Source organism: Lactuca saligna, chromosome 2 (genome assembly GCF_052625555.1).
Source record: "Lactuca saligna cultivar CGN05327 chromosome 2, ASM5262555v1, whole genome shotgun sequence".
Taxonomy (NCBI): domain Eukaryota; kingdom Viridiplantae; phylum Streptophyta; class Magnoliopsida; order Asterales; family Asteraceae; genus Lactuca; species Lactuca saligna.
The window spans coordinates 133,656,173-133,675,134 of record NC_136418.1 but is presented as its reverse complement, the minus strand read 5'-3'; the positions used below and the strand labels follow the sequence as shown (position 1 = coordinate 133,675,134).

The window sequence follows — 18,962 nt, the reverse complement described above, 5'->3', positions numbered from 1 at the left end:
CTATAATATGTCATCATGGATTCATGGCACTACCATGGTCTTACCTAGGCCTTACCATGATGACAATATGACCATCATGAATCAAATAGTTCTGTTCACTTCTTGGTTCGGTCGATAAACTAATTTGATCATCAGTTGTGATAGTAAATCAAATTAGCATCCCGAAAGTTTTATTCTTTTTCCCAAAGTTTCACTTATAAAATTTGTGTAGAGAACTTTTCATTTTATCTCTACAAAGAGAAAGCACGTATGACAAACGAACAAATTTTAAATACTTCTATGTGTAAGTTATGGATACACCGAAAAAATGAAAAAGATATAATGCTTGAATAAAACATCTTATTATGTCCAAGTACCAAATTAATACTTCAATGGCTCATCATGGTTCTTATCAATGCAATCACATAAACAAACGTAACAACCCATGTTATCTTCATTTATTCTGCCATTTAAACAAACCTTAACAAGTAACAACCTTTTAATCAAGGGTTGTACCTATGTTTTTCCAAATATTCTATAAAGTCGTCTGTATACTTCTGTTGTAGCTTCATGTCACCAAATATTCAGCTCAAAGCCATGGCATTCTCCTTGTAGATCTTTCCTTCATCTTCAACCACTACCAAACTCAGTGAGTCGGCCACCGAGTTCTTGGTGAAGGACCCATCTTCCTCATTTCTTGGCACTTCAATTCCTACATTTTTGTCGACCAATGCTCGGGCATTCAGCCCTTGGTCCACCAAAAACAGAAGCATTATTAGAGGATGACCAAACATTAGCCCTTCCACAATCGAGCCCCAACCACAGTGAGTCAAGAAACCACCCACCGAGTCATGACTCAGTATCTGTAACTGAGGTACCCAACTCGTCCACACCATCCCACGGTTCCGGATTCGCTCCAAGAACCCGTCTGGCAATTCAACCGAGTCTGACTCGGTGGAACCCGCCGGTTTTCTGAAAGCCCAAAAGAATGGCAATCCAGAGAGCTCGAGGCCAAGGGCTAACTCACTCACATCAGTTTTGCTCAGCATAACCTCACTGCCTAATGCCACGTACACCACATGAACCTTTTGTTGACCATCGAGCCAGTTCTTGATTGTTAGCCACGTGTCATCTTTCCCGTTTTCTACCTCCACCGCTGTGGCCGGTGGCATTAGGCCTACTGGAACCACCGGGAGGTGGTGCAGCTCTTCTACAACGGTTAACCATTGGGGTTCAAAATCGTAGGAATGTCTTATAAACAAACAGTTAGAACCCTTCAAAATCATACCGCTACGATAAGCATCTGAAACCCCAGAAGCATTAGGAGAACAAACACCCATCATCCAGTTAGCTTCATGCCTCCGGTAGCATATTGTCGAAGGAAACGGAAGCCACTTGGGTGGCACCAGGAAATCCTCAACCGACGTCCGATCATCGGAGCCGTTTATCATGTCCTCCGGTGACTCTGCTAAAAAAGCGATGAACCATGCCTTGAATATGGAGAAGAAGGCTCGCGAGATGCCGAGGCTAGCAGCGATCTTCGGCAACCAGTAGGGAGCAAAATCATAAATAATCCAGTCTGGGGACTCTGACTCAAGAAACCGAGTGACTTCTAGCTGAAGACCATCGAAGGCCTTCTTGAGGTATTGAATATCTTCAGTGCGGACATCCATGGTGGCTTCTGCATCCTGTGGCAGCTGGTGAAGACGTGGAAGAGTGAGTGGAACAAGATTTAGAAGTGGCGAGAGGTGGGAAGGGAGACGTTGGATGTTTCGAATTGTGGAAAGAAAAGAGACTTTGTGACCTTTTTGGGCTATTGATTTAGAAAGTTCAAGGAAAGGGATGATGTGACCGAAAGCAAGCCATGGGAACATCACCACATGAAGCTGCTGCTTACTGCCGTCGGAGTCAGTGGTAGGCATTGCCGGTAAAATGTAGATGATAATGGTGATCCGATCATCGGCGTGCCTTCGTTTGAATTTATTAATTTCAGAAGATCAACATATTAAATCGGCAGTTACCATTTTCCATTAGTTATCCAATTAATTAATCATCCATTTTTAGTATTCCAACAAATAACATACTCTCATTTAGTATCAATCCTATGAAAACATACTAGATTATAGCCCGCGTTAAACGCGGGAAACGCATAAAAAAACATATAATCGTTTATAGATATTGTATAATGATTATAAAAAAAATATATGGTTATTGGTATTATTGAAATATGTAGAAAATACATTGAAAACGATAAATATATATAATCATTGAAAGATCTCTTTGTAGACATCATTTTTTGTTTTATTAGTTGAACGATTTTCATCGTCTTATATAGTTATGATATTTATATATTTATAAGCAATTTAATTAGACGTTCATTGCATAATAATGTTACCTAATTTAAACATATATTGACAATCAATATACCATTTTTTCTATTGCATTAAATATTAACAACTATTTTATTTATTCAAATAAAGTTATGTAATATAATTTATAAAGTGTTAAATGTTATATAGATTTAATTTTAGTATATCATCAATGGAGATTCTTTTCTAAATCATGATTGATTTATTTTAAATTGATTATAAATATAAATGCTAGTTTTTATGTTTGTTCTTATTTATTTAGTGTTCGCAAAAATTTTGACGCAACTTTGAATAATTTTAGTATATCAATTTATTTTGATATATCTGTCAATTATATGAAATATCAAATAATGACATTTCATTACTATTGTGATAATTTAGTTTATATATTCTATTTTCACTAATCTTAACGGTCTTATTTTTTCTAATAACCGTAACGCTTTTACTAAATGTAGTTTTTACAAATCTCCTAATATCTTATAATTTTAATCTTACTTTATAATTTTTCATAACTATGTTATTTTCAAAATTGACTGCTTTAATAGTGTTTTTTTTTTCAGTCTATTCAATTTTATATTTCATTGTACAACATTATCGTTTGTATGTATTCTGAAATTTCACTTTAAAAATGTTTAATGTTTACACCTTGATATTAATTTTTTTTAATAAACTCATGTAATAATTATGGAATATATATCTCATTTTAATTAACATTCACTTCCTTTATTATATCAAATTCCTCATTAAACGGATATACTTTTGGAAAATAATAATTATAATAGGGCAGCATTATCTAAAACGTAAATGTTTGATATACTTTTGGAGAAAAAAAAAATCAGGATCATTAAAAAAAAAATTATATAAAGAAAATACAAATTTAAATTTGTTGAAATTATGGATGAAATTACTGACGAAAATTTATTTTGGAAGGAGTTGTATTTTGTAAGGTATAATAATATTACAAAATTAGAAATATCTATATTTGTTGTGTAAATTAATAAATTTTATTGTTACTATACGAAGATAAAAAAGTAGGTTGATATGATATCTAAAAACATAATAATTTCAATGATATTTTAAAATCATGCCAAAATTAACCAGATTCTTATGACATAAAAATTAAAAAAAAAATCATAATCATCTCTAATATATAAAAGTAACATTTTCGTAATTAATGTCAGTTACCAGGATAGTTATTTTTTGTTTTGTTAAAGGTACCTAATACCTTTTCATGTTTATTTGAAAAGTTTCAGAAAAGTAGTTAACTGATTTCATGTAATTTGTGACAAAGAAAATCGAAATATATGAATACATACATTTGATATAGGAACAAAAAATGATCGAAAAAAAATATAAAAAGCGAAAGAAGGTACTGACATTCTAGCGCACAAGAGCTAATGTTGATAGCAGAGAATGATGATGGAAGTTATAAGCAATATTAACGATGTTGTAGGAGAATGTTTGAAGAAAAGAAACGATTGAAAATAAATGTGAATCGCGGATTCAATGATGAATCGTATATGTATGTGATAATTAGAATATGATTTTTCGGTATTAATGATTTCCTAATAAAAAAAAAAATTTATATTACTGGTTTACTAATATAAACGGATTTGTATTAATGGTTGATATTAAGGCCTTGATTGAAATGATTTGTTAGTAATATATTTTTAAAATTGATCATATTAAAATCTTCATAACTAAAAATTCAAGATGTAAAATATGAAAAGCTTTTATTGGAATTAAATACATTCCATTTCAATGAAGGTAAATTATTGATTGATGATTGGAAAACATTTATTGGAATTAAATACATTCCATATGGGAAAGATGATGTCAACAATTTGATCTAAGGGTGGAAAAAATAAGATTGAAATACAATCAATGGTCCAGATTATTTAAGATGATGTCATAAAGTTTCTCTTTTAGTAATATTTAAGATTCTGTGATATTCTTTCAAAAAAAAAAAATTAAATAGAAAATAGATCTTATAAAAACATATTCTATCACTACATTTTGTTCATAATTATTAAATTAGTTTTTCTTAATAATATTCTTTAAGAAAAGAAAAAAGAAAAAGAAACTTAACTGTTGAGAAGTAGTCCACAATAAAAGATGAACCATATATAAAGTTTTAAGAATTTATGATTTATCTCTTTTTCTCTCTCAAAATTATCCCTCTGTTTAATTTCAACTTTGAAGAAATTTGTAATTTTTTGGATTCTTATAATTTTCTTTGGTTTACGTAACTTTCCTATATATAATCTTTAATATGAACTGTAAACATTTTCTTTGTAATATTTAGAAATAACTAACATTTAAATCTTTCTTTACTCGATCTACAATTCTCTATGAGAAGTTATAGATTCATGTTTAATTAATTGGAGAATTTTGGAAAATTAATATGTGGCAATTACAACTAGGTGGCCATTACAATTCAGATTAATGGAGAAATTCTTAAACTTTTACGGTTACTGCATTTACATCTAGATATTTTTGTTTATAAATGGACATAAATGATTAAGTGCTAAAGAATCGGAAATTGAGTAAATTAACTATTTTTAATGTTATTTTAATAATAATAATTTTTTAAATGAGAATGGGTCATTTCGGACCTAATTTTGTATTCGGTGAATCGGTAGTGGATTTAACCAATGTGGTCTCTCCTGTAAATACCATTTTAATTGGTTTCGGACTTCATTTCGAACTTTATTATTTCGGATTACCCTATAGACAACATTCCAGGCACCACTAAAACTGGAAATGTCTTCTGATAGCTATGATGAGATGCATTTTTTATATGTAACTTTTCATTATGTTTATAATTATATACCTTTATTTTACATTATATGATTAAAACCTGTATAATTTATGCACTTATATAGGTATTATCATTTTTTCCTGTGAGTGTTATTGGTTTAAAGACAATTATAAGATTACATGTAGGAATATATGTATGCTACATCAAAAACTCTTACCAAAAATCATCATTTTGACTATTTCGGAACAAGTTTGAAATTCGAAAAACATGTGCGGAATAATAAAAACTCCTCCGGAATACGAGGAACATTCTGGAATCCAATTCGGAATTTTGTCCATAATTGCGTTCCAGATTGTTGCTCCGAACTTGTGTTCCACGGCTTTGGTCCGGAATTGTTTATTCAGTAACGTCCTCTAGAACATACATACAAAGATGCCTAATTAATTATTCTTTTGATTGTAACATGACAAAACATACAAAACGGTTGTTACTACAACCTGCATACCTTAACTTGGGAGTGAAATCATGGCTCGGTTACAAAACTGACAAGCTTTTTGGGTCATATTTAGGTAAACATGTCTTGGTGATTACATGAACATGCAGATAGGTGTGGAGAGTCACCATTTACTCTGTCAATATCTTATGTGCAAGGAATCTACTACTTTTGATCCAGTTGACCTACAAGAGCTTCTATTCCTGGTTGACGACAATCGAGTTTTCTTTGATATAAAAGCATTCTACTTGGTCACCGGCTTGCGGTTCGGGGAGTGCCCCCCCCCCCCCCCCCCCAGAAAGTTATAGTTTCATAGAGTTCAAACAATGCGTGTTTTCATTTGTGTCACTTTCACGTTCGGTGAGATTGGTTGACCTTATGCATGTTTTCAATAACGTACTTTATCAATTAAGTAATAGAGATGCGGTGAGAGTCTCCCTATTGTATATGCTAGAGCAACGATTGTTTGGGAATACCCTCAAATGTTGGTTACTGATGAACATATGACAATCATCTCTAATTTATACAAGTTTAACAGGTATACAGATTTTTACACACATTATATCAAATGATACATATACTTATTAAGTGTAATTATTGACATATGTACCCATGGGGTAGAGTGATATGGCATTTCACTTAGAGACAACTACGTACTGTTTTTGACAAAATTGAGGAGCATTTGAACCCCAATGCGCTAGGAGTTAGTAGTAGACACACATATACTCTGTAGGGTTTTGTATTTGCATTTAAGGTATGTCCACTATGTTTAATATGTTTTGAAGCAACAAGTATTCTAACTTTGTTAAATTGGTTATTTGTTTGACATCTTAATTTTGTAGATTTAGATCATGGATACATTTCTAAACAATATTATAGTTGGTTCCCCTAGACTGGGTGTTATCGCTCGGGCAATTGCCTACCCTAGGATGAGACGTCTACACGTTGCTGAGTGTGAACACATTCTTGATGTTACTGGTGTATGTAGCTTATTTCACCTTATAACTTATAAGTTGCTATGAGAAAATAACTTAAGATTAACCTTTATATATATTGTTTTATGCAATGCCCCCCAACGAATTGTTGCAGCCTACTCAGCAAGAGTATGCTGCTTTATAGTGGATTGAGAGTGTCTCATGGATAGATGCTGCAGATTATGCTAATGTTTGAGTTATGGTTTTTTCTTGTTTATGTTTTAAACAAATTCCTTATAATGACGTAGCAAAAACAAGTTTATGCTTCCGAACAATGTAAAATATTCTAATTTCATACAAATATCATCATGGGTTTTCAAGGTCAACAATATCATATTATTTACTACTTTTTTTTACTAGTTTTAACATTAGATCATCTCTTAGAATTAACATTACTTTTGGCACTTGAATTGGTCTTACTAGAAGATTCAATTTTTGTTGAATTTGTAGGGAAATGAGCGTCACTGTTTTTGCTTGTGTGATCGGTCCTTTTGGCAACGACTGCATTTTTTCTGAACCGAACCTACGCTTTGGGATGGGATACAGTTATGGTTTCCTGGTCATCCAGATTGTTGTTTGTCCATCAATGGTGGAAATACAACCATTAAGTCATCTGATACTTCATATTCAGTTGGGACTGGACCAGGAAACACAACCTATATATATTAATCGATATGTTTCAATTGTGAAGTACAATCACACCCATGTACTGTAGTGTTGATATCTCAATTCCTTGAATATATCCATTACATGAGAACAATGTATACCTGAAAAATGCAATTTCCCACACTTTCAGCAATGAGACTCCAAGTTAACTAGATCCAATGTTTCTTTGAAATCAGACTGTCGGTAAGCTTTTGCAATCTTCCAAAACAAAATATTTGTTCCCTCTTTCTTATCGATCATTTCTCTCATATTCATCAATAAATGGCGACAACAAAGTATGTGATATGCATTCGAGAACAAAACATGAATAGCCATTTTAATTGAATTGGCTCTATCTGATATGATAGCCAAAGATGGCATGTCCCCAATACGTTCTTTGAGTCTTGATAAAAACCATATCCATGATTCCTTACTTTCAGTTTTCCCAAAACCAAATGAGATAGGGAGGATTTGGTTATTAGCATACATGCCTACTGCTAAGAACATTGTGACATCCCCAAAATCACGGCCAGAAAAGACCGGTTTTGTTTATACTTTATTTCAAAATCAGAGTAATCTTTTAATAAAAGAGTTGCAGAATTTGTACCAAAACAATATTATGATAAAGATTTATCAAAAGCATTTCCTTAGAAATGTATTTCTTTAAAAAGATTCGGGATGTCATGTTCGATACAGTACATAAGTATAAACAATACAACATAGGCCTTACTACATTATTTCATATCTACAGGCCTATATCCGTAATCCCTCGTCCAAAACATCACATCTATGCTCATGCGCCACTACCTGTAATACAAGAAACTGAGTGGGTCAGGCTTGGGAGCTTGGTGAGCACATAGGGTTTTCAACCCACAATAAATAAGTTTATTAACTTTATCAAACCAAATAAACCCGATTACCCATTCCCGTTATCCTCACTTTATGTCCCTAAGACATCTAACACAAGGGACCTACTCTAAGGACGATCATCGGGACGGACACTACTGCTAAGGGGATTCCTCAACAATAAATGTCCTTAAGGCAACCATGTGGGGGATGGAGTACATCTGGTGAGCACACAGTTCAATTAAACACATAGTTCAAATAAACACCTACAGGTTGCGAGCCTGCTAGCGTTCCACTAGACTGTCTAGAATAATCTGTGGTCGTCATCTATACGCCGCTAGATGACTGATCATCAATAACATCTATAACGAGGCCTCTCATTATTTCATTTTATCACACAACAACTAATACATCTACCCATGTTTTACCCCAACATTTTCGTAGATATAAAATACATATACAATTTAAATCATTGAAAACATGTATAAAAATGTTCATCCAGCATAGATAGCAAGTATTCAGGTAATATGCATGCATAACACGTAATTTATATAAAATACTTCATATCTATGTGTAAGCTGAAAGTAACTATGCACTCACCTGGTAAGGTGGTGACTCGGCACTCTGACAACACTTCTTTACTTCTTAAAACAATTTTTCCTTGACCAAAACCTAGTATTAATACCACTAGAGTTTAGTTTTAACGTTAATCGCGACTAATTAATAGTCTAGCTATTATTACTATTATATAAGCATTAAATAACACTCAATATAACTCATAATAATAGCCCAAACAATTATTTTAAGGTCCTAATAATGTTACTATAATTAAATAAAAGCTATATTAAATATAGTATAGGCGTAACTCACTTACAGCGGTTTTTATTAAAAACCGGGCTTCGTTGGAGCAGCGTTTCCGAGCCGAAAGCTTTTCTTCTCGGAGCCGTCGGGCGCTTCGGGGCTTTCTTCTTGTGATAGGGAGGTTCCCTAGACTTAGGAAGGGTTTAGGGAGGTTAGAGAGAAGTTAGAGAGAGAAAGAAAGGTTTGAAGGTGTGAGGAAATTATGAAGAGTTCATCTCTTATTTATAGGAATTGTATAGTAAAGTAGTCTCCAAGCTTCGTCCGTAACTTTTGCATACGAGCTCCGTTTTTGTCTATCTTTTTACCGTTGAGTTCCTATTAATGAGATCTTCAAATTTCAGTTAGACCTTGTTGGCTAATTCTCATTCTATCTCGGATTTACAAAACTGTATCGAATTCGCCGCGCTCGAAAAGTAGAGACTAAGCTTCGTCCATAACTTTTGCATACGAGCTCCGTTTTTGTCTGTCTTTTTACCGTTGAATTCCTATTAATGAGATCTTCAACTTTCATTTAGACCTCGTTGGCTAATTCTCATTCTATCTCAGATTTACAAAACTGTATCGAATTCGCAACGCTCAAAGAGTAGGGACTAAGCTTCGTCCATATCTTTCGCATACGAGCTCCGTTTTCGACTGTCTTTTTATCGTTTAACTCCTATTAACGATATCTTCATTTATCATTTAGATTATTTTGGCTAAAAATTGACCGATCTAAAATTTAGATTTCGAGTTGTGCACTGCTATGCTAAATCTTAGAAAAATCATAACTTCCTCATACGAAGTCAGATTTGGATGTTCTTTTTATGCACACTATCGGTTTAACATATACTACGAATTTTGTTTAGATCGCTAAGGCTAAATCTCGCTCTATCGTAAATTCACTATTTACGCCTCCCGGTATCGTGTCGGTTCCGTCGCGAAACTTCGACGGGTCATAACTTCTTCGTTATAACTCAGATTTCGACGCTCTTTATATGTACGCTCTTTATATTTACGCCTTCCGGTATCGTGTCGGTTCCGTCGCGAAACTTCGACGGATCATAACTTCTTCGTTATAACTCGGATTTCGATGCTCTTTATATGTACGAAAACCTTGTAACATATACTAAAACTTGGTTGAGATTATTTATTCTTAATAATCTTTTGTAGAAAAGTCGTTTTCGACCCCTATTGCCTCTAAATTGATTAGCCCGGATCTATGGACGTTACAATTATCCCCCCCTTAGGATGATTACGTCCCAGAATCATCAACGAAACAGGATTGTATAATGACTCCATACGTTATCTCTTCATCCTAGGTAATAACTGTAACTTCTATGTTGCTTCGAACGAGTATCTAACTCTTGGACTCCTTGACTGCAGGCGATGCTCGGTCTTGCACCTGCTCGTTAGACTTTCAATCATGACCTTCGTGTCACAACCTCATTATTTATTAGAGACTCCTTCTTCTTCCTAACAAACTTAGGATAAGTTAATTTGATTACTACAATTGACCGATGTGTCATATTCTAATGACCTATCATCGTATGTAGCAATGCTTAGACTCAGGTCTCTTAGAGTCAAATTTCGGAATGGAATATGCCTTCCTTCATCGTCTAATGTGGTATAATCACATTTTAACATGTAGTATTTCTAGCTAGCAACTTCTTTAACAACAAGCGTGATACTTCTATTGACCGCTTTGATTTCAATTGTTTGGTTTAAGTCGGACGCTACATCAAACTTGGTTCTCTGAACCACGTAACCTACTCATCGTAGTCAGACTCAATGTGATATGACCACTAGGGTCGGGATAACAACAATCTTCTTAGCCATTACGAAAACAATGGTAACAACATACTTGAATAAAACAAAATCAATTACTAGTTTCTTGGTAACCTTGTGACTTTCCCTGATCCAAGTGTGAGTCATGTGCTTCCGGTAGTATAGGCCTCTACTACCTTTCACAACTACTCATACTCGTCCCAAGTATTGTCCCGTAGTTTTCCAATTCACCTTACAAGAAAATCACATAGAAACTTAACACATAAAATATCAAAACGTAGGTTTTATATTATTCCTTGAAACGATTACATGGGTTATGGGTGTTCAAGTTCACCCTAGATTATGCCTCTAATAGGCTACACCATATGACACTATCTACATGGCTTCTTCATAAATTGATCTCCATGTATCCATCCTCACTCCTGATTCCTTGCATCGTCAGCTGCTTCGTCTAGGATCATATGGAATGCTCTTGCCTTTGGTTTTGACAGAATGTTTGGTCTTGCCGCCTCTTTCTTTTTCGGGCAATCCTTAGCAACATCCCTTTCTTCACGGCATTCATAACACACCCTTTTGCTGGCGGTGCACTCGTTGGCGTAATGTTCAGTCTTCCCATACTTGTAGCAAGTCACTTCTTCGCTACATTTCCCAAAGTGATTCTTCTTGCACTTCTCGCACCATTTCGCTTTGTTTCCTCCTCCGCTAAACTGCTTTGAACCAGGCTTGATCTTCTTTTTGGGCCTCGTAGACCCCTCAAACTTCCTCTTTTCGCCAACCTCAATCTTGTTGGTAGCTCTTCCCTTAATCATATCTTACACAGACTTGGCAGCCCAGATAGCTGCCTCAAGAGTAGGTGCCTGACGCATTGGCAGCGCGTACTCCCATGGAAGTCCCTTTGCATACTTGTCAATTTTCGTCAGCTCATCTGGAACAAGATGCAAGGCGAACTCCATCTTCTCTGTGAAGTTGTTGGTGTATTCATCAATTGACATGATTCCTTTCTTCAAGGTCAGGAACTGGTTTTCTAGCTAGAGTAAGTTTTGAGCTGAGCAATACTTTCATTTAAATTGCACCAGAAACTCTGCCCATGCCAGTTGCAGGGGCTCATTGGGGCTCAAAGTATTCCCTAGGGTATTCCACCAACGAACAGCGCCTCCTCTGAATTGATGGACTACAAACGTGGTTTGTAGCTTGCCTTTGCAACCACATGTCATGAAGGCCAATTCCATCTCTGAGATCCAATCCATGACCCCGATCAGATCTTCCTTCCTAGTGAAAGTCGATGGCTTGCAAGTTAGAAAATATTTTTACTTGCATCCATTCCTCTAGACTCCTTCAGCATGATTTTTCATCCTAATCACCGGGGGATTAGCTTAACCAACGGTCCTGCTGTCGGTCCCTTCCTCAGATTGCCCATCATTCAGCTCGGGCTGTTCAATAGGAATCGTAATTTCCTCTCGAGCTTGTTGAAGTAAACGCCTTGTTTCCTCTATTTGACGATCCAACATCATCTGGATCAATGCTTGCACTCCGGCCATCGTGATTGGCTCGGGTGCAGCTTCTACTACGACTGGTATTTGCTGTATCACTGGGGGTTGATCTCGGTTCCCATTTGCATTCACGTTTCTGCTACGGGTCCTTGCCATCTTGATTTATACACCGAATAAGGTGAACCTATATCTTTATTTAGGATTGACGTTTAAATCATCCTTATCACTCCGAAACGTTTATATGCTAGTTCTAATATCGTAGTTAAACGCTTAGAATCCTAAACACATAAGGTTTCCAAATCCGGTCGACAACAGACCATAGATCCGAACAAATAATAGCATGTCAGGCACAAAGCATTTAGCACATAAAAGCATTTTAGGCATAATTCCTAAAATAAGCTAGTGCTCACACCTCACAATCATCGCTTAGCATTCTAAGGGGTTGTTTGGTAGCCTCTTAATTGACAAATTAAGAGGCAACCTCTTAATTATTCAGATTAAGAGTGTTTGGTAGGCTATGAATTAAAGCCTCTTAAACTTTCAAAAGCCTCTTAAAGTTTCAGACTTGGGCTTGCATCTGAAAAATAAAAAGCACGCATCCTTCTCTCTTTTACACTCAGCATTGTTGATATGCCCGCCTCCAAAACAACACCCCCCTTCAGATCATCTCTTCCATCTCCGACTCTCCTCCTACCTTTGACCATATCAAGCACCAATCACCTCCTCCGTCGTTGACCTCCCTGAAATCGACTCCCATCACGACTTCCAACGCTCGGCTCCTTCTCTTTCATCCCACCTCTTTTCTTATCTCTCCGCATCAGGTCCCTCTGGTCATGGTGGTTTGAGTTCTGTTCCTCTCTGGAAATCTTCAAGTTCCGGTATTAGTTCAAGATCGGATCCTCATGGTAAACGCCCGATGTAGACTTATGATTGATTTGTTTTTGAGTTCTAGGAGGTAGGCTCCGATAAGATTGCTCCTTCTCCTTCATCCCACCTTTTCTCTTACCTTTCCTATCTATAGTTGTCTGCACCATCCCTCCAGAATTGAATTCGCCCCCAGAACCTGCGCTGCCTCCACCAGCTTCCGCTAGCACCGCAACAACGACAACCTCCTATTGCAAGTAAGTTTTTTTTCATGGCTTGTTCTTTTTCCCCCTAAAAACCGATTCTTAGAAATACATGGATTTTTTTGCCCTAGAACTCGATTATCAGTCCTTGATTTTGATTTTCTTTGTATTTCATTCCCGATCTTGTATTGGATCTTTATACAATACATGTATTTCTTTCTAGATTTGTGTCTTAAATTGTCTGTATTGAGGTTCTAATTAATAGTATCAAGGTTTTACAAAATATAAACATTGATTGAAATCTTAATATAGAAGATGATAAAACAACCAATTTGAATGGTGAATCCAAAATAGACCACACAAATACATATGTTTGGTGAATGAAACTGTATATTTGAACTCTAAAACTTTGAAAAAACGAGTTTGAAAAATATGGTGATACATAATTGATGATGCATCATTATCTAGGAATTATGCATGAACTGTGTGTGAATTGAAAGTAGTTTATACAATTGGAGTTTTTGACAATTTATTCGATTTTAGCAACATACTTTGAAAAGTTGTGATGGATTTGGTATGCAATTTCTATATATATGTTTAAAGTGATTTTTGGAATCACTTGAATTTCAACCCAAACCTACAAATGTAAAGATCATTCATTCAACTCTAAGTTAATGATTATATAACTTGCTATTGAGATTATTTGTTTCCTTGTTGAATTTGGATATTACAGGTTGGAATGTTTGAAAGAAAATTTTGAGAGGCTATCATGTTTGATGTAATGATGGAGAAGTAAAGGAGTACAAATCAATCATCAATAGTTCAGTTGCAAGTTCCTTGTCATTTATGTTTCATAATTCAATGTCAAATATGTTATTTTTTAACTTTGAAATCCTTGGGATATAAACAATGATGTTATTTTTGTAAATATATCTCAAAAAATCATTATAAATGGTTGAAGATAAATTTTGGTTTATGTTAGTTTTGATTTTGTATGTTTTTTATAATTATTCAGTAAAAATTAAGACAAAAGGGTAAAATGCTCATTTTTATAATTCAGCACAATAATTAAGATGTTCCAACCAAACAGCATGTTAAAATTCAGATCTTAAAAATTCAAACCCTCTTATAAATTCAGACCTCTTAAAAATTCAGATCTTAAAAATTCAAATCCTGCCAAACAGCCCCTAAGTTTAAGTCTAGAAATCCTACAAATTCCTAGTTCGCTTAAACTAATGCTCTGATACCAACTGTGACATCCCCAAAATCACGGCCAGAAAAGACCGATTTTGTTTATACTTTATTTCAAAATCAGAGTAATCTTTTAATAAAAGAGTTGCAGAATTTGTCCCAAAACAATATTATGATAAAGATTTATCAAAAGCATTTTCTTAGAAATGTATTTCATTAAAAAGACTCGGGATGTCATGTTCGATACAGTACATAAGTATAAACAATACAACATAGGCCTTACTACATTATTTCATATCTACAGGCCTATATCCGTAATCCCTCGTCCAAAACATCACATCTATGCTCATGCGCCACTACCTGTAATACAAGAAACTGAGTGGGTCAGGCTTGGGAGCTTGGTGAGCACATAGGGTTTTCAACCCACAATAAATAAGTTTATTAACTTTATCAAACCAAATAAACCCGATTACCCATTCCTGTTATACTCACTTTACGTCCCTAAGACATCTAACACAAGGGACCTAGTCTAAGGACGATCATCGGGATGGACACTACTGCTAAGGGATTCCTCAACAACAAATGTCCTTAAGGCAACCATGTGGGGGATGGAGTACATCTGGTGAGCACACAGTTCAATTAAACACATAGTTCAAATAAACACCTACAGGTTGCGAGCCTGCTAGCGTTCCACTAGACTGTTTAGAATAATCAGTGGTCGTCATCTATACGCCGCTAGATGACTGATCATCAATAACATCTATAACGAGGCCTCTCATTATTTCATTTTATCACACAACAACTAATACATCTACCCATGTTTTACCCCAACATTTTCGTAGATATAAAATACATATACAATTTAAATCATTGAAAACATGTATAAAAATGTTCATCCAACATAGATAACAAGTATTCAGGTAATATGCATGCATAACACGTAATTTATATAAAATACTTCATATCTATGTGTAAGCTGAAAGTAACTATGCACTCACCTGGTAAGGTGGTGACTCGGCACTCGGACAACACTTCTTTACTTCTTAAAACAATTTTTCCTTGACCAAAACCTAGTATTAATACCACTAGAGTTTAGTTTTAACGTTAATCGCGACTAATTAATAGTCTAGCTATTATTACTATTATATAAGCATTAAATAACACTCAATATAACTCATAATAATAGCCCAAACAATTATTTTAAGGTCCTAATAATGTTACTATAATTAAATAAAAGCTATATTAAATATAGTATAGGCGTAACTCACTTACAACGGTTTTTATTAAAAACTGGGCTTCGCTGGAGCAGCGTTTCCGAGCCGAAAGCTTTTCTTCTCGGAGCCGTCGGGCGCTTCGGGGCTTTCTTCTTGTGATAGGGAGGTTCCCTAGACTTGGGAGGGGTTTAGGGAGGTTAGAGAGAAGTTAGAGAGAGAAAGAAAGGTTTGAAGGTGTGAGGAAATTATGAAGAGTTCATCTCTTATTTATAGGAATTGTATAGTAAAGTAGTCTCCAAGCTTCGTCCGTAACTTTTGCATACGAGCTCCATTTTTTTCTATCTTTTTACCGTTGAGTTCCTATTAATGAGATCTTCAAATTTCATTTAGACCTCGTTGGCTAATTCTCATTCTATCTCGGATTTACAAAACTGTATCGAATTCGTCGCGCTCGAAAAGTAGAGACTAAGCTTCGTCCATAACTTTTGCATACGAGCTCCGTTTTTGTCTATCTTTTTACCATTGAGTTCCTATTAATGAGATCTTCAATTTTCATTTAGACCTCGTTGGCTAATTCTCATTCTATCTCAGATTTACAAAACTGTATCAAATTCGCAACGCTCAAAGAGTAGGGACTAAGCTTCGTCTATATCTTTCGCATACGAGCTCCGTTTTCAACTTTCTTTTTATCATTTAACTCCTATTAACGATATCTTCATTTATCGTTCAGATTATTTTGGCTAAAAATCGACCGATCTAAAATTCAGATTTCGGGTTGTGCATTGCTATGCTAAATCTTAGAAAAATTATAACTTCCTTATACGAAGTCAGATTTGGATGTTCTTTTTATGCACACTATCGGTTTAAAATATACTACGAATTTTGTTTAGATCGCTAAGGCTAAATCTCGCTATATCGTAAATTCACTATTTACGCCTCCCGGTATCGTGTCGGTTCCGTCGCGAAACTTTGACAGGTCATAATGTCTTCGTTATAACTCGGATTTCGACGCTTTTTATATGTACAGAAACCTTGTAAGATATACTAAAACTTGGTTGAGATTATTTATTCTTAATAATCTTTTGTCGAAAAGTCGTTTTCGACCCCTATTGCCGGATCTACGGGCGTTACAAACATCATGCCTAAGTATGAAATATCTACACTAAAACATTCATTTAAAGTTGATGGTGTTTTTTTTCCCCACAACATATTACCTGCACTATTATATAATATGCCCTTCAAGAAGTGACATAATACCTTTTTGTTGGCGTATTGGTGATAGGGACGTAGCAGTGTGTTTAAGAAAGTGTGTTTCTCTGATAATTTAACCACTTGAAATGTATCAGTATTATTATGTTTTGTTTCCCTTATCAACTTGTCACAATTATCCATAAAGCAAATAACTTCAAACTTGTCTTTTATGGATTTTTCACTTTATATTGGAAGCCTTCAGTAACACATTTAAATCCTAAATTAAACTTAAGTTGTTCTTTGCTTTTAAAGAGTTGGTATAACTTCACAAAGGAAGTATAATTGTGGGATGTGGAACCTTTACATTTTTGTTGAGCTAATTCGGGCAATGGTAAAGGTTCAGGCATACCCCAATAGGTGATTTGTGTTTCTTCAGAATTGGAAAAATAAAAAGGAAATTTTTTCCTGTTGTGATTTTCGGGGTTGTAAGGGCTCAGTTTCCTCATCTTCACCTTTAGTATCATCCCCATTAAATTTAGTGTAACTTTGAAAATGTTCAACTGGCTCTCCGTATGGAATTATATTATCGTCGTCAACCAACATCATTAGTTTTGCCTCATCATTTGCAGATTCATCAGCATCACCTGTAGGAGAAGCATCAACAACAACCTTACCTTTATACCCATAATCACCCCCATCTACCCGACCATTATAAGAAGGAACATAGTTTGTTGTCATAGGTAATAAATTACACATTTTGTTACTTCCAGCACCAGAAGACCCATTTCCACCAGCACGATTTTCCCTGACAAATTGATGAATACCACTTTCCATAACATTACTAACAACAAAAACTTATATTGTGTTGGGAGTAATAATACTAACAAAACTAACAAAATATCTAACATCATTATCGTCTAGAATCTGCATAACTATATTTGATCCACGACATTGAAAAGATAGATGTATTTAGTTAGTGTGTAACCTGGACTTGGAAGAAACCAACGTAATTAACCCGACAAATTTGATATCATCGGTTATATCTACACTAAAGCATGTGTAGTCTGGAGCAATATTGATGCATGCATGGATGATTTGGACACTAGTAGTGATGATTTGGTGCTTGCCACATGGATAGGGACAGGTGATATGGAAAGATGTGTGTGCATGGTGATATGGTGATGTGAATGGGGATGGTTTAATGTGATGGATTTATGAAGTGGGAGTTACAAATAAATCATTAGTGTGATGGAGTTATGAAGTGAGAGTTACAAATAAATCGTTAGTGTGATAGAGTTATGGATTGGGAGTTACAAATGAATCATTAGTAGTCATTAGTGGTGTGTTTATTTCAACTTTTAATAATCCTTTAATTGGCATAGTTATTAGAGTGTCTTTTGAGTTTTTAACCGTTATTTTGTAAGGCTATATGTAGCCATTTCTTCACATTTGTAAGAAAGAATTACATTTTGAAGATAGTCAAAATTGAACTGTTATTCATTTCGAGTTGTTGCGACAATTCAAACTTTGATCCTTCTTAGGATGCGCCTCTGAATATTGATCTTGTACTCAAGTTAATTGGTATTAACTTTTTTTCACTGAATTTCAAGCTATAGGTCTAGTTTGATCTTCATACTATCCTTGGTTACCTTGTTCTTTGTTACTTTGTTCTTGTCATTCAGTTGCATATTCAAACCCATTTGATATCATTTGTGGTATCAAGTTCCATATTTGTATTAGTTGTGGTGTGAAAAATCCAATTCGTTTTAGTTATATTTTAGAGCGGTCCAAACACGTATCAAATATATTGCATAAATCATTCGATACACTATCATTTCCCTCCACTAGAAACTGGCACTCGAAAAAAGCTCGTATACGTACTCATTCTGGAACGTGTAATGAAGGTATTAAAAACACAAATATATTGCATATGCGGAAATATATAGATCAAAAACACATAAATACCCTATTTTTAGCTCTCTAGAATAGACCTCCAAAACATACGGCCATTCCGAAGTACAATTCAAGATATACTTTTTAGTCCAGAATGTATGGGGTGTCAGATTCCAGACGTAATTCCTACCAACAACCCATAGCTCCAGAACGAAAATAAATAC

At 34.9% G+C, this 18,962-nt stretch overlaps 1 protein-coding gene across 1 annotated transcript; it reads right to left on the bottom strand.

Moving 5' to 3' along the window:
- Positions 1–563: 563 nt before the first annotated feature.
- LOC145031680 (UDP-glycosyltransferase 91D1-like) lies at positions 564–1,901 on the bottom strand. Its single transcript, XM_078980284.1, has one exon. It carries the CDS (start codon positions 1,899–1,901, stop codon positions 564–566), a length of 1,338 nt encoding a protein of 445 aa, XP_078836410.1.
- Between the last annotated feature and the right edge of the window lie 17,061 nt (positions 1,902–18,962).

Coding starts and splice junctions, on each gene's coding strand:
- LOC145031680 (XM_078980284.1), bottom strand. CDS start 1,901: ATGCCTACCACTGACTCCGACGGCAGTAAGCAGCAGCTTCATGTGGTG.